Source organism: Carcharhinus amblyrhynchos, chromosome 14, assembly GCF_965287045.1.
Source record: "Carcharhinus amblyrhynchos chromosome 14, sCarAmb.v2.hapA, whole genome shotgun sequence".
In the NCBI taxonomy this organism is placed as follows: domain Eukaryota; kingdom Metazoa; phylum Chordata; class Chondrichthyes; order Carcharhiniformes; family Carcharhinidae; genus Carcharhinus; species Carcharhinus amblyrhynchos.
In genome coordinates, this window is record NC_137337.1 from 40,417,047 (window position 1) to 40,433,341 (window position 16,295).

At 38.2% G+C, this 16,295-nt stretch overlaps 1 protein-coding gene across 1 annotated transcript in view; it reads left to right on the forward strand.

Annotated features, from left to right (window-relative positions):
- naa30 (N-alpha-acetyltransferase 30, NatC catalytic subunit) overlaps positions 1 to 15,561 on the forward strand; it is a 34,196-nt gene extending 18,635 nt beyond the window's left edge. Inside the window, exons 2-4 of the mRNA XM_080202760.1 lie at positions 1,272 to 1,395; positions 8,016 to 8,071; positions 13,747 to 15,561. Of these exons, the coding sequence (XP_080058886.1) occupies positions 1,272 to 1,395; positions 8,016 to 8,071; positions 13,747 to 13,884 (318 nt within the window). The 3' untranslated portion in view covers positions 13,885 to 15,561. The remainder of the gene's footprint in view (positions 1 to 1,271; positions 1,396 to 8,015; positions 8,072 to 13,746) is intronic.
- Positions 15,562 to 16,295: the final 734 nt, after the last annotated feature.

Below are 16,295 nucleotides of genomic sequence, written 5' to 3' on the forward strand. Positions count from 1 at the left end.
AAAGCAGTGTTTCTCCCTGGCATTATAGAATTTGCTGTTAGCTGGAAGTAAAGTTCCTGACCTTCCTGGAGTGGAAAATCTGCTATTGGTGACAAGCTTGCCTAGAGTTTCTCTCTCCCTGGTGTTCTGAGAAGCTCTTTTGACTTCAAACTGTTTTGGGTGCATCCAGAAGTTACAAGACTGAGAAGTCAGAGTTTTGATTCTCCAACCAGAGAATTCAATTCCAGGACCACATGAGCATTAGTCTTTGCTGTTTTAAACCTGTGGAAAGGGTTTTTTTTGGTCTATGGAAAGTTTTGTTTGATTGGAATATTTTAAATATATTTGTTAAGAGTTATACATTTTTGTGGTTGTTTTTTGTTTGTAATTGATAATAGTGCTAATTTTCTTTCTATACATGTTAACTATATTCTTAAATAAACTTTGTTTGGCAAAAGCTCCCTAGTGGGTCATTTGAATCATACCAGAAGTGAAACATATCATGTTTATCCTAACCAAATTCAAGATGTAAAACTAATGATCCAAACAGGCTACATAAATCAGGTCAGAAACTCAATGTGTTTTACAACAGGTGTCAGAGAGACCTTGAAGAATTGCTGCAGTGTGATTTGTAGATGGTACACACTGCAATCACAGTGGCAGAGAGAGTGAATGTTTAAGGTGGCAGATGGGGTGAAAGCCACACAGCATGATTTCTCTGGATGATGTCAGTCTTGATTGTAGTTGCTGTTGTGTTTATCTAACACATTCCTGACTTGTAGTTTGCAAATAGTGAAAAGACTTTGAGGAATTAGAAAATTAGGTTGTGCTACAGAATACACAACCTCTGGCCTGTGTTTGCAGCCGCTATTTATGTGGATGGTGCAGTTAGATTTCTGGTCAAAAATTGTGTTTTATAAAAAAAAAACTAGGCAGAAAATATGTGCCAGTAAAGATTTAATGACTTGTGAAGGAATGAATGTCTGTCAAATAGCAATGATGGGACTTTGTACCGGAGTGTTACAATCATCTTCAAGCTCTGCACAAGAATCATCCATTCATTTTGTATGTTGAATTCTATTTTGCAAAATTTATCTGGTACTGAAATGTACTGAATTTTAAGGTTCAAATTAATGATCACATCACAACACATTAATTCTTGTTCCTTATAATTGTACAGAAATAAATTGCTAACTTAAATCTACATTTGTGTATGCTTCTATATCAAATGTGTAATATTTACGAGATGTATTGTGTATATATAGTTAAAGATTCTTGTGATTTTTCTTTAGGCTATGGTTGGAGATGAGTGTGTGGGTGCCATTGTCTGCAAGTTGGACATGCACAAGAAGATGTTCAGGAGAGGGTACATAGCTATGTTAGCTGTGGATTCCAAATACAGAAGGAAATCCATTGGTAAGGTTTGCATTTTCAAATTAGCAATGATATTATTGAAAATAATTATACATAATATTCTTGTTTGCCATGAAGGCCAACATGGCAGTCATTAGCATAACTTGAATATAGTTAAAACAAAGAGATTGGTTTATGGTTGAAATGTGTTGTTTTTCACTATAGCTCAAACTGTGGCTTTTTTTTACCAACTTGAGTCCTGCACCTATAATAATGAACTCAGCCAAAGCTCTGTTGCCTGTAACGTACCCATTCAGATATTACCCCTGTCCTGGCTTTGGCTCCTTATTCCCAATGCTTGAAATTTAAAATTTTTATCCTTGAGTTTAAATCTCTTGTCTGACTTTGTGCCTCTTTTTGTAATCTCCATTCTTATAGCTCCCTTTCCCATGCTGTTTCTTTGACTGCAGTGTTCTTTGCACTTGCAATCTCCAAGTTGCGCTGTTAGCAACCAAACGTTCAACTTCTTTGGTTCCCTTCCCTGTATTTCCCCATTCTGGCAACATTTACCTCGTAGTTTCTGCTTGTTCAAATACTCATTGCAACCAAGTACTTTGACTAACTCTCTTAAACTATGTTCCATTGCTTGTTGATTTTTTCTTGCACTTTTAAGTACCTTGGATTACTCTTCAATGCTAAAGGTCTGTTGTTTTCCCTCTTCCACTTCTCAGAAGCTTGGAGATAATGATGTAGCTAAATATCTTTAATCTTGAGCCTCCATCAATTTGTAATATGCTATAAATTCACTTTTGCATGTCAGTAACATAAGGTTAATGAACAATAATAAGCTTTATTACAAGCAGCAGCTGTGATGGTTTTCATATTTGATGTTATTTATTCGAAGTTTTGAAGCCACTTCCTATTGATTAGCAGCAAGTCAGTTTTGTGACTGCATATCATGGACCAAATCATCTGGTCTCCAGATTGTCTGAGACTGGATGTATGGTTGAAGTTGTGCTTCAGAACCCTGTGCAGATCCTAATGCAGAGACCTGTGGGAATTACCTGGAAAATTTCAACTTGGTATTGGCAATTCCGCAGTCCCCCAAGACCCTTCACAAATGCCTAGCTCTCTAAATTTGAGAAACCTAGGTGAAGGCCATGGTACTTGTTTGAATAGTTACCCAGGAGATGTTAGAGAGATTAAAACCTAGTCTAACATGTGGGTAACTACAAAACCAACTACCCTCTTCCCCTCACACGCCCATCCAACCTGACTACCTACCTCATCTCATCTCCCACTTCACCCATTGACGAACATTTAAACTGGATCTACTGCCTCAAAAAGGGTTTGTGTCTTCTGCACTGAACTTCTTTGCAGGTTTCTGCTTGGATTTCTGCACTGAGGGACGGCTTCTGGCTGCTATGTCAGAAATCTGACCTTTTTAAACGTAACTAGCTAAATGCACGGTTTCCTGACTGATTATTGTTGGGCACAGGGCTTCTCACAGGGGATGGCGAGCTGTACAGTGGTTTCTACGGGGACTGACGCTGAGGTGTTGCAATTCCCATGCTGATTGGTGGTTGAGCACTGTAGTTTCCACACAGATTTACACTTGGCGCGGTGGTTCCCACGTGGACTGGTGCCAGGCGCAGCAGTTCCCACGCAGACTGGAAAATGCAGGCCTTTCTTTTTAAAGGAACCTTACAATTCACTGAAAAATATCAATGGTGAAAATTCAGTTGTGGAAAAAAATTTATTAAAAGCAATTAAATTGATTGACATTTTTCACAACTTGTTCAGTGGTACTTCCTCAAATTTTTAAATTACTTGAAGCAAGTTGTTTGAAATACGATTTCTATTTTCACTGTTCATTACTTGAATAATTAATTATTATTGTGTTAAATAATAAACAAAAGGTTGAATTCCAAAAACCCTATCTCAGTCATAGTGACCAAGGAGGTACATAATGTAACATTTCTACAAAGAAGTTCTTGATTTACTGGAGTTTGACCTGCGCTGTGAATAAAACAGATTATAAATAACATACTGAGATTTTCAAAATAGATCAAGATTTAATTAGGAGTTCATACTGGTTATTCAATTTACATTAACAGAAGAGAAGTTGGATGTCAGTGGTTCAATAATGGTTTTGGCTTTATAGTTTAAGCGTGCCACAGGAAAAAAAAATACATTTGAAAACAAGTGAATTGCTCCTAAATTAAAAGTAGAAAATTTTGTAAATGACTGCCTGACGAGCCAAATTTGTCAAGAGGAAAGCTAGATTAATATTTCAGAAGTGTACATTTCGTCAAGTTTGAAACTTAAAAGACAATCATTCTTAGTAAAATTGAGAAAACAAGCTGTGAAAATAATCAACAAATTAGTTTCATGACCTGCAGACTGCTTAATAGGAGACATTTGGATGACCAAAGATGGCCAGTGAGATAATGAAGGGACCTCTAAGGAACATGCAAATAATTAGAAGGATGTCAAGATGCAGGCAACGCAGAAATGGACAGACTGAGTCAAAATTTAAGATGTAAAAAGTGCATTTTTGAATATGCTCTCAGATTTGCCAAAGTAAATTGAACATTTTTGCTTTCATGGATATTATGGAAAAGGAGTGAGAAATTTAATATTTTCTCATTAAATTATACTGGATGGAAGATAGTGAATCTTTTAATACAATTTGTAAAATACAATAACAGAATATTTAAAATCTGCCTGTGTGAAATTTAAAGGATTGAACCAATTGAAGTTTTTCATAAAAAACCTGAAGAATCATCAATATAGTTGTAGCCTTTTTTAACAAAATAGATGGAAAGAATTTAAGATGACCAGCAAAAATGAAATGGAAGGAAAGTTGAGGTGTAAGCATGACTCTGTGGTTAACCAACTGAGCAGTACAGCATCCAAGACTGTACTGACTGTTAAATGACTGTTGAGGTGTACGATATGAGGTTAGCAAAGAGTCCTTTGTACTGTTCCATTGCACATCCCCATAGATTAATATGACTGGATGAAGGTGAAGCCAAATTTTAGTCTTCAGCTATCTCTTGCTTTCACTGACTGTGTTGATGCTATCTGCAGATGAGACAGCTTTCCAACTGGCTTAACTAATTCAAACCTTATGGTTCCTATAGTCATTGCAAGTTTGGGTGATTAACTGAATGCATCCAGAGTACACTAGCTGATCATAATAACATAGCTTTCATGTAGTGCAATTGAAACCATGGCCCAATGTGGTCAGAATGCTTCCATGGGAACCCAAACATTGTGGTTGGTAAAGAAAGAAAACTTGCAATTAATGCTGCACCTTTCTCAACCTTTGAATAATAATAATTGCTATAGTTAGTCACTGTGGTAATATGTGTAAATATGGTAGCCAATTTTGCTCACAGGAAGAACTTACAAACAGCAGTAAAGCACATGATCACAAAATCTGTTTTTATGGCGCTTTTTTTTTCAGGAATAAATTTTGATCACAACATCAAGAAAACTCCATTGCCCTTCCATGAAGGGCGGCATAGTGGAACAGTGGTTAGCACTGCTGCCTCAGCACCAGGCTCTAGGTTTGATTCCCAGCTTGGGTCACTGTGGAATTTGCATGTTCTCCCCATGTCTATGTGGGTTTATTCCGGTGCTCCAGTTTCCTCCCACTGTCCAAAAAGATGTGCGAGTTAGGTGCAATGACCATGCTAAATTCTCTCAATATTGTCATGGGATCTTTCATGCTCACCTGAGAAGCAGATGCTTTAAGGTGCCATCTGAAAAACAAAACCTCTTACAGTGAAGCACTTTCTCAATAGTACAATAAATGATCAGCTTTGATTACATGTTCAAGTCTCTAATGCGGTGTTTTAACCCTGTGTCCTTCTGAATTGAGTGATGCTACCAGTGATCCAAGATATTTTAGTTTCGTGTTGAGCTTCCATTGTAGATGAAGCCTTTGCCTGTACTAGTAATGCTGAATTGTGTGTGTATGTGCGTACACAGTTGTCCTGTCAATACTGGTAGATGGGAGGCATTCTTTAATTCAACTTCTAAATTCTTAATACTACCAGAAATATTGGCCAATCAGATCACAAATATAACTAAAACTGGAATTCTTAATGATGACATGACATGGAAAATACCACCACTCTGAAACTGAAGAATTCACTTGGAGATATCTGCACTTTTCTGTCTTCAGGAAGTCTCAAAGTGCTTTACATCCAATGGATTACATTTGGAAGTCTTGCTGTAATGCAGGCAAATGAGTACAGCAGGATTTACAGTTGAAGAATGAATGGTTTGTTGGTTGAGGAAGCGATGTTTGCAATGATATAGAATGAGCTTGCAGTTGACCTTCAAATAGTGATAAGAATTCGTTTTGCAACTACCTCAGCAGGTAGATTAATGTCTCCACTGAAACAAAACACCTTGCAATGCAAGTCCTTCCATACTGAAATGTCAGCTGGGATTGTGCGCTTGAAGTTCTTTGTGGCAGTTCAACCACATCTGATTCAGGCAAGCGTGTTTTCAGCTGACTCAAGGTGACATTTTTAAAACTAATATCTACTTGGGTGGGCACAATTTCCCTGTTTTTTCTCCCTACTCATTAAATAAATATGCTGCCCAGTTGGCAATTCAGTGTAATGGATCTACATCCACTTTTCCAGTTGGTTTTGCCAGCTTTTCTATGTGTAAATTGAGCATATCTAATTAAAAAATCTAAGTGACAAATACAGAATGGGGAAATAATCAAAAAGTCGATGCTTGTGGATTTGTTACCGCTATTGCAATTGCACAATGAAAGCTTGACAGTATCAATTGATAAGTATGTCTTTAAGTCTCAAATGTGCATATTGTTTCAAAACAGGGCATTTGGTGATTTGACTAGCAGTGAAAGTTGTAAAAATCTGCAGAGACTTTGCCAGTATTAAGAAATGTCTGGTCCATTTCCCTCCTGTGTCTTTGTGTTAGCAGCTGAGCAGGTCAGACAGCTTCTGCAGAGAGAGCAACAGTTAATGTTTCAGATTGATGACCTTGCATCAGATGCTCACCAATCTGAAACATTAACTCTGTTTCATTCTTAACAGAACAGTCCTGCTGAGCATTTCAAGCATTTTCTGTTTTTGTTTCAGATTTTCAGCATCTGCAGTGTTTTATGTTTATGCAGTGAGCTGATGTTGCTGATATAGCTGCTGAGGAAACACTTGCTGCATTGGCCCAATTAGCCCAAGCGTCAGTGTTTGGAGGGGAGGGGAACTTGCGGGTGGTGGTGGTGGTGTTCTAATGCCCTTTCCTAGGTGGTGAAGTAATGGGTTTGGAAGATGCTGTTGAAACAGACTTGGTGAGTTCCTGCACTGCATCTTGAATGCACTACAGCCACTGTGCTTCGGTGGTGGAGGGAGTGAACATTTAAGATGGTAGATGGGATGCCAGTGAAATGGGTTACTTTGTCTTGGATGGCGTGAAGCTTCTTGAGGGTTGTTGGAACTGCAAGGCAGCTCATCCAGGCAAGTGGAGAGTATTCCATCGCTCTCCTTGTTTTGTTGAGTTATTTGCCATTGAATTTTCAGCTATTTTGGGTAGCCAAAATATTTATAAGACTGGTCTAGTTCAATTTTTGGTCAGTAGTGACCCCAGGACATTAATTGTGGGGGATTCAGTGATAGTAGACTTTCAAGGTGAAATGGTTAGATTCTCTTGTCGGAAGTGTTAATTGCATGGCAAATGTTGCTTGCTTGCTTTATCAGTCCAAGTCTTGATGTGTGCAGACACAGATTGCTTCAGTTTCTGAGGAGTTATGAATGATACTGAAGATTGCGCTGTCATCAGCGAACATCCCCACTTCTGATCTTGTGGAGGGAAGATGGCAGCTGAAGGCTTTGGACACTACCCAGAGAAACTCCTGAAGCAGTGTCCTGAGACTGAATGATCTCCAACAACCACAACCATCATCTTTTTGGCTAGTTTTGATTCCAACCAGTGGAAAGTTTCCCCCCTGATTCCCATTGATTTCAGTCCTGCTTAGGGCTCCTTGATGCCACACAGTCAAATGCTACCTTGATATCAAGGGCAGTCACTCCTCCACCTCTCATGCCCACAAAATATTTTAAAATCAAATGATTGGCAGTTGACTACCCAGGCCATTACTGTCCCAAAAATGCTGCTATTTCTATGTTGGCTTGTTTCTCTTGCTACAGAAGTTGATTAACTGAGTATATGTCCTTTAGCACACTTTTAATAAGGTTACTTCGCTATCCTTGACAGTATTATTAGTATTAAATTTAACTCTGCAAATACTTTTTAAGTTCTTGGTTTTATTAACTTGCATTAATTAAGAATGTGGTGTTTGTCAATTAATATTTTTGTCCATACCAACCAGTATGTGCAGCAAGGTAGATTGTTAACTTGCTTCTTGCCTCTGCTTACACCACCTTGAAAACAAATATCAAGTGTAATGCTCCCTCTCGGTGGGAAAATTAATGGCCGCCTTTTTTCTCTCGATAGCTATATGACAGGTATTAACGATGTATAATTACTTCCGCAAATGGGCCTACCAACCACACATTTATTGGTTCTGTGCCTTGTGCATTCCGACTTACAATTGATATTTAATTTGGGAGATCAAGGTTACTTTTCAGGTGCACTGGTTAATTAACTGTACACTTTGTTACTGTTTTGTTTTCCAGGCACAAATCTGGTGAAGAAAGCAATTTATGCCATGGTAGAAGGCGACTGTGACGAGGTACAAAATGCTGCATATTCATAGAATCATAGAATCCCTACAGTGCAGATGGAGGCCATTCGGCCCACTGTGCCTGCACCAACAACAATCCCACCCAGGCCCTGTCCCTGTATCCCCAGGTATTTACACTGCTAATCCCTGTGACATTAAGGGTCAGTTTAGCATGGCTTACCAACCTAACCAGCACATCTTTGGAGTGTGGGAGGAAACCGGAGCACCCGGAGGAAACCCGGGAAGAATGTGCAAACTCCACACAGTCAGCCAAGGCCGGTATTAAATGTTCCGCAAAGCTATCTTTGGATTTCTTTGGTTTAATTTTGTTGTTAGCCTTGTATTGCTTATATGTTCCTCTCCTCAATGGATTTCCTCTGTTCCCTGACTCCCTCTTTCAGCTGATCTTATGATTAATTTCTGTGATCTTATGATGATCTGTGATCAGAAGTGAGCATATCTTCCTCTATCCTTCCCTGCTCCCCATGTACCACCTGCCCTAACCTTCAGCAGGGCATACACTTGAAAAGGGGGAGCAGTGACATAGTGGTATTGTTGCTGAACTAGTAATCCTGTGACCCAGGGTAATGCCCTGAGGACCTGGGTTTGAACCCCAATATGACATTTGAATTTAATTTATTTAAAAAAAATATACTGGTCAATAAGCAATGATAAACATATAAAGAAATTTGACACATCACCATTTCACAATGAACAAACATTCTGTTCAGAAATAAAAAGAATCAGGAAAAGTAGTCATACTGTGGCTGATGAGTGAGTAATACATTGCATTAGATTAAATGGAGATGTAAACATCAAGTAAAGTTTATTTATTAGTCGTTGCCAAGTACAAAAGGTTGAATATTAGGGAAATTTTAGAATTCACAGGATGACCAAGGAATTGATAATTTATAGAAACATAGAAAATCAAAGCAGGAGTTGGCCATTCAGCCCTTCTGTTCCACCATTCATTTTGATCATGGCTGATATCAAATTCAATATCCTGATCCTGCCCACCTCACCCCACGCACCCCGCCCCCCCCCCCACCATATCCCTTGATTCATAGAATCCCTACAGTGCAGAAGGAGACCATTCAGCCCATCAATCTGCACTAACAACAATCCCATCCAAGCTCTATTCCCATAAGCTCAACCCTCAACTACTTGACTACCCTGCTAGTCCCCCTGACACTAAGGGGCAATTTAGCATGGCCAATCCACCTAACTGTACATCTTTGGACTGTGGGGAGGAAACCCAGGCAGACATGGGCAAAATGTTCAAACTCAACACAGACAGTGACTCGAGGCTGGAATTGAACCTGGGTCCCATGTGCTGTGAGGCAGCAGTGCTAATCACTGTGCCACCTGTCCTTTAGTCCCAAGAGCTATGTCTAATTTTTTTCTTGAAATCGGATGTTTTGGTGTCAACTACTTTCTATGATAGTGAATTCCACAGATTCACCACTCTCTGGGTGAAGTAATTTCTTGTTTCCTCAGTCCTAAAAGGTTTATCCTCAAACTATCACCCCTATTTTGTGTAATGCAGTTATAACATGATTAAAGATGTCAAAATGCTTCATAGCATTACAAAGTAATTATTACAACACGAGCAATTAGTACAACAGGTGATCAAAGGTTGGTCAAAGAGGTAGGATTTAAGGAGAGTTTTAAAGGAAGGAAGAGAGAAAGTCGGAGGAATGTGAAGAGAGAAAGTCGGAGGAATGTGAAGAGAGAATTCCAGACCTTTGGGACTAGGTTGCTGAAGGCACAAAGTTCTAGAGGTGGAAATGGGCAGTCATGACATGGATCTGAAGCCAGAAGCTCACTTCAGAATCAAATATTACACCAATGTTACAAAGAAAATAGGACCTGAGAATAAACTGACAAGAGACTAAAGCATTGTAAAAGCTTCTGTAAATAAGTGAAAAGAAAGACTAGCAAAAGTATGAATGATCCACACTTAGGCAAAGGGAACAGAATAGGGCAGAGGTAGTAAAACAAATATTTTGTAGCTTCATGGTAGAAGATACAAATTGTGAAATAAAAGGAATTAAAGCTCTAGTGAGAATAAGAAACTTATTAAGAAAATTCTTATTTTCTTAATAAGAATAAGAAAATTAGTAATGGTAAAGAAATGGTAGTGCAAAAATTTCTGGGCTTAAAAGCTGATAAATTCCCTGGATCCAATGGCCTGCATTTGAAGAGATGGCTGCAGAGATAGTGTCTGCATTGGTTTTGATCTTCCAGTATTTCTCAGATTCTAGGAGGGTCCCCTTGAACTTGACAGGGCCACTCATGGTGGCAAGGTTGGGTGGAGCTGTCAGACCAACTGAGGTCCAAAAGCTCTTCAGTCCATAACAGGGAAGGAAGACTTTGTGTTTTACCAGCTGCAAAGCTAAAAGAAGGCTACAGCAGCAAGGTAGTCCTAGTCATTAACACATCACTAAATCAGACCAAACCGTCAAGATTGTGTGGACAGTGGTGGCACTCCAAGATCTCCGTGATAAAATCACATGCAGGCTTCTGCCAGGATCCATTTGCCAAGTGCTGGCAAATTGGGGACAGGGCTGTGAACCTGGGAGTTTCTCGTCAAGAATCTGCACACAATTGACAAATGCTTAGAAATCGTTGGACACCTTTGGCAAAGAAGTGTCTTTGGGCAACATCATCTGTGACTGAGCAGTCCACTCTGTTTAGTCCATATTGGGAGAGGGCGAGAAAAGCTGCCTGAAAGATAGGCTATCATTATTTGTGATCAGAGAAAGAAAAAGTAAGTTTTCAACTTGCAATATTAGAACATTCATGGGTAATCTCGTGACAGTTTGGAAAGAAGAAATGAATAGTATCACGAGCTATCAAGACTTTAAATTGATATCAGTGCCCTTGTGACCCTTCTTCCTGGGGAGGGACATGAAGGAACAAGTTGGGGGGGATACACCTTCTACTGGAAAGATTGACAGTGACTCTTGTGCTCACAGAGTTGGTTTTCCTTTCCAGAATAGGAAAACACTGCCAGAACCTCCCAGCTGTATTAATGAAAGTCTGATGACCCTTCACTTACAGCTAAGCTACAACCAATATGCTACCATCATCAGTGCTTATGCTCTGATCCTTGAGCCCAGTAATGATTTTTAAAAATCCATTCTGACCTTGATGATGTCCTCACTACCACTGCAAAAGAAGAAAAGACCATTCTTATGGGAGATTTCACTGTCAGGGTTGGACGTGAGTCTGATATCAGGAATTGAGCCGTTGGAAAAAGCAAGGCACATATGAAAAGCTGATGAAAACACATCCGCTTGTTGACAGTGTGCTTAGCATTTCCTCATTATAGCAAACACACTTCCGCCAAAAGAACAAATACAAAATCACATGAAAACAGCCTAGATCAAAGGATTAACACATCCTGGATTATTCCATCGTTTGGGTCAAACGTCTAAGTGATGTCTGAAACATGTGAAGGAACTGGTGCCTGCTGACCAGAACTTAGACTTGTTCAAAAGGTGATAAACTTCCACCTAGCACCAAGACATCACAAGGCCCAAATGTTCATGAGGAAAAGATTGATGTTCTCCGTTTAAAGTAGCCCAACTGAAGAGAGAAATTCCAAGTGCAACTCGCAACAAATCTGGAAAAATTTCACATCCAACTCAGTTCTAGAACAGTGGGACTCCTGTGTCCAGACCATTGGATGCAGCTGTCTGCTTACATCAAGATTCCATTAGCTCATCCTCTGGACCTGGGGAGGAAAAAGAACCCCTCCCCTTACCCAGAGTTCAGGAATGCAATAATTGTAACTAACATCGAGAAGGGAGATAACGCATACTGTCAAACTATTCGGGTATTTCCCTCTTGTCTATAGCAGGAAAAATTTTAATAAGGATTCTTCTGAATAGCTTACTACTTGTGGTTGAGGAAATTCTTCCAGAGACAACATTTTCATTGGCTTTGGACCACCTGTTTTTCCCAGTGGATCTGCTCCTGTTCTGAGTCACGGCCAACCTTAGCGTTAAGGTCCCCAGAAAAACAAGGGTTCATAATCTCAGACAGTTACAGATGGTCATCTGTTGATTGTGCTCAAGGCAAAGATCAACAGATTATTGAATACTAAAGAAATCAAAGAGCATGAAAATAATACAGGAAGGTATAGTTGAGATAAATCAGCTGTGATCTTAATGCTGAAGTAGCCTTGAAAGGCAGAATAACCATCATCTCTTCATATTTCTTAGTTCTTATAAGATTTGCACAAGAAAAATATTGGCAAAGCTAGACTCATCGGATTTTGAGATAACATGAATTGGAAATTGGTTGTGAGATAGGAGGCATATTAGGTATAAAGTTCACATACTGTGAAGCAAGTAGTGTCCTCTAGGAATCTGTATTGGGGCTTCACCCCTTCATATCTATCAGAGGCTTGAATAGTGGAGTGGACTGTAATTGAAGTTTGCATCTTATACTAGATTGGCAAGCACAGTAGCAGTGAGGATGGGAACAACAAGTGAGTGGACAAAATTGACAAATGGAGGTCCACGTGGGGAAAACTGGTGAGAAACTAGGAACTATTGAAGTGCAAATTTGGATGTCCATGTATTCAGGTTACTCCAAGCAGGGACCAGTATAAAAAGCAATCTTAAGGGAACCAAAAAACAAAAGAGTAGGAAGTTATGCTTCAAGTTGTATAATCTTGTTCAGATATCATCAAGTACAAAATTCAGTTTTGAGGATTTTGTCTCAGTAAAAGAATGAAGAAAAAAAGACTAATATTTACATAGAGCTTTTTGTGACCACAGGAAATTCCAAAGTGCCTTAAAACCAGTTAAGTACTTTTTATGGTGTAGACACTGTTTTAATCCAGGAAATGTGGCACCAATTTGCACGCAGCAAACTTTCACAAAAAGCAATGTGATATTGAGCAAATGATCTGTATTGATTTCAGACATCTGGGGTGATTCCCTGTTGGAAGGATAGTACATAGATATATCTGCTTTGGAGGAATGCAGTGCACATTGGCTAGAATGTGAAGGCTAATGAGGTTAAATTATGATTTAAGGCTCCATAAAATTCACTTGTATTCCTTTGAGTATAATAATCTAATCAAAGTGTTTAAAATGGATCAATAGAATAGATAAAAATGAACAATTTCCTCTGAATAATTCCAGAACAAAGAGGCATACTCTTAAAATTAAAGTTAGACCATGCTGCGGTGAAATCAGGAAGTATTGTCCCTACCCAAAAAAGGCTGCAAAAGCTGGGTCATTTGGAACTTTCAAGACTGAGATGGATAGATTTTGTTAGGAAATGGTATCAAGGTATGTAGAGCAATGATAGGCAATGAATGATGGGAGTACAGATCAAACACGATTTAATATAATGTGGTGAAACAGGTTCGAGGGATGAATGAACAATACCAGTTTATAGGTTCCTTTGATGATTCACAAAAATATGCTGAATAGAATTCGTGAATCTTTTTCAATGAGAGAGAATCTGAATAATTGACAAGACCTGAACCATGTCATGTTCAGTTTTTAGTTTAATCAACATCTGTAAAAATAAATAAAATATAATAACTAGTGCTCAACAAAATACTGACATTCAGATTTGTATTGTTTGTAATGTTTGTAATTTTAGGATAAATAGATAATGAATACTACATTTTCTAATTGTTTTTTTTCCTTTTAATCTAGGTTGTCCTGGAAACTGAGATTACAAACAAATCTGCTCTGAAACTCTATGAAAATCTTGGATTTGTGAGAGACAAAAGGCTGTTCAGATATTACTTAAATGGAGTTGATGCACTGCGTCTTAAACTGTGGCTACGTTAGAGAACTATAAAGAACGAGTTCAAGACGAGTCCTTTTTGCATGCACTGCAATTTTAAAGAATTGCTTTGCAATGGGACTGTCGATTTCCATGCAGCTCTTATCTGTCTGTGTCTCATTGAGTGTCACATACATTTGTTGCACTATGGCATGGCGCAGTTGTGCTAAATAAAAAAGGAAATTTTTTCTTTAAAAATTGTCAAAATATTCATGGATGAATTGTGGTACCAGAAAGATGGAGCAGTTGTTCTGAGATGCATCATTTCAGTGAAGTGTGAGGAAAGAAACAAAGTTGCCTGTCATTTGCAGTAGATGACATCTCAAATGACCTGTTGGTGAGAAAATGTTTTGTGGCTTCCAGAAAGCTTGTATGTTGAGATTTCTCCATGGACTGCACCAACATTTCAAACAGAAATTTGCCAGATTAAATACTGAACTCCTCAAAGGTTGTTGATTCTGTTATTCAGATTTTATTTTTCATATTAAATTTTACCGTTAATAATTCTTGGTACCTCAGTGAATGAAGAAAACACGTTAGGAGTTTGTCTGTGTGTTTGTGTGCGTGTGTCTGTGAGAGAGAGAGCATAACAACAAAATAATTTTGCGCTGCCAGTGCCTGTGTAGATATGCATAAATGTCTCATTCCTAGTTTGAATGCATGCATTTTTTTTCCTCCAGACAGTCTTGCAACAATGCTTTTTACCTTTATTCAAACTATGATTTTGATTGGGAGTGACTCCACTGTTTTTGATTAGGATTTTTTTCTCCCGCCAGCAAAAAGCAAAGCTGTTATTGCTTTAGGAGATATCTGGTAAATGTTTTAAGAGAAATTGGACTTTATTTTGGAGAAATGTCCAGTAGCTGCTGTTCCTAATGTCCCCTTGTACACAGCCATATTTTGCTGATTCTATATAATGCACCTTTCTGGTTTAAATAGAGGAAATTTTTAAATGGTAGATTCTATGTTTATATGATTTTAACCAAAAATCTATTCAAATTCTTGGAAACTGTGAAAGGCTGGATTTTTAAAATGATTGAGACATTTTATTGTCCATTTAAGTATGCAAGCAGGTTGGCTTTAGGGTCTACACCCATCAGGTGCATATGTAAGCCATTTCTAAAGGAGATGAATAAATTCCAAGTGCATATTACCCAATTTCAGTTCAATGTCTGTATGCCTTCTGCAGCTAAGCTCTTTCCTTTGGAGCTAATGAATGCTTTCACCTTCAAATACATGAGCTACTTGGGACTGTACTGCTTTACATGGTTCAAACGTCACTTAATCTGCCTTATTTTCTCAAAGGGTAGATGGCCCCTGAACAATGGATTTCATACTTTCATCTGTTTACAAGTATAAAACATCAGATGGAGATTGAGAGCAGAGCACACTTCATGGAATATGACCTTGGGTTTATGTAAACCAACATGATTACTTTGCCATACAGTTTTACTGGAGTTAAGGGTGGTAAATGAGATTGGGCAACTTTTCAATATTGATAACATTTTCTGTGTTGAATGATTGGACTTCTATTTAGTCAATAATTGTTGCTGAATTTCACTGCTGTCCCTGCTACTTCTCTCCAAATGAGCAGGGCAAAAGCTACAGGAAAGGGTTAAATGGCAATTGCAATGTTTGTAACTTTGTAAGATGCGGTAAAATAAAGTGAAAAGTGGTTTTAAGAGTCTGAAATTCTGTGATTGGGAGAAAAAGAGATTTTAATATTTTTGATACATACCCATGCCCAAGTATTATGATCATTTCACAGGTTAGAATGCACCATCTCAGGATAGTGCCTGTTTTATTCCATAGGAATTTTCAAAGAAGAAGTTAAAATGATTGCAAAATCCCAGCTTGTGAAATGATACTCTATAAGTACAATTTCAGGTTTTATTGTAATAACTTTATTCTTTGGGAATCTGACATTTTTCAAATGTGCCCATAATGATTCTCTCTCAAATTTATTCTATCTGGTAGCTTTGAGATGGCAGAAATGTTTGCCTATTCAAAATGCAGTAGCCGCTTACTATAAAACTGAGATGCATTTGTCATTTTTATACCTGGTTATGGTTTATCAAAAACCATATAAAACCACTTTTCCACCATATCAAACTACTTCAATCAACATTTCTAATTGTCCCAATTACAATAGACTTAAAGTGTAAAGTTTCCAAAGGCAGGGAAGTGGAGGTAATTGTTTATCAGAGCTTGCCTCTCTACTTTTTTAATCTTGTACCGTGCAGTATGTAAGTGTACTTATAAAGTACATTTTTCCATAGCAAATCTTTTGCTGAATTTTAATGGCAATAAATAACTCCCACATTTAACACTGTATTAGATGTTATGTTCACTCTTATGACCTTTCTGTACTGTGGTGCTATTTATAATAGCCAAAGAAAATAGTGTGAGTGGAGAT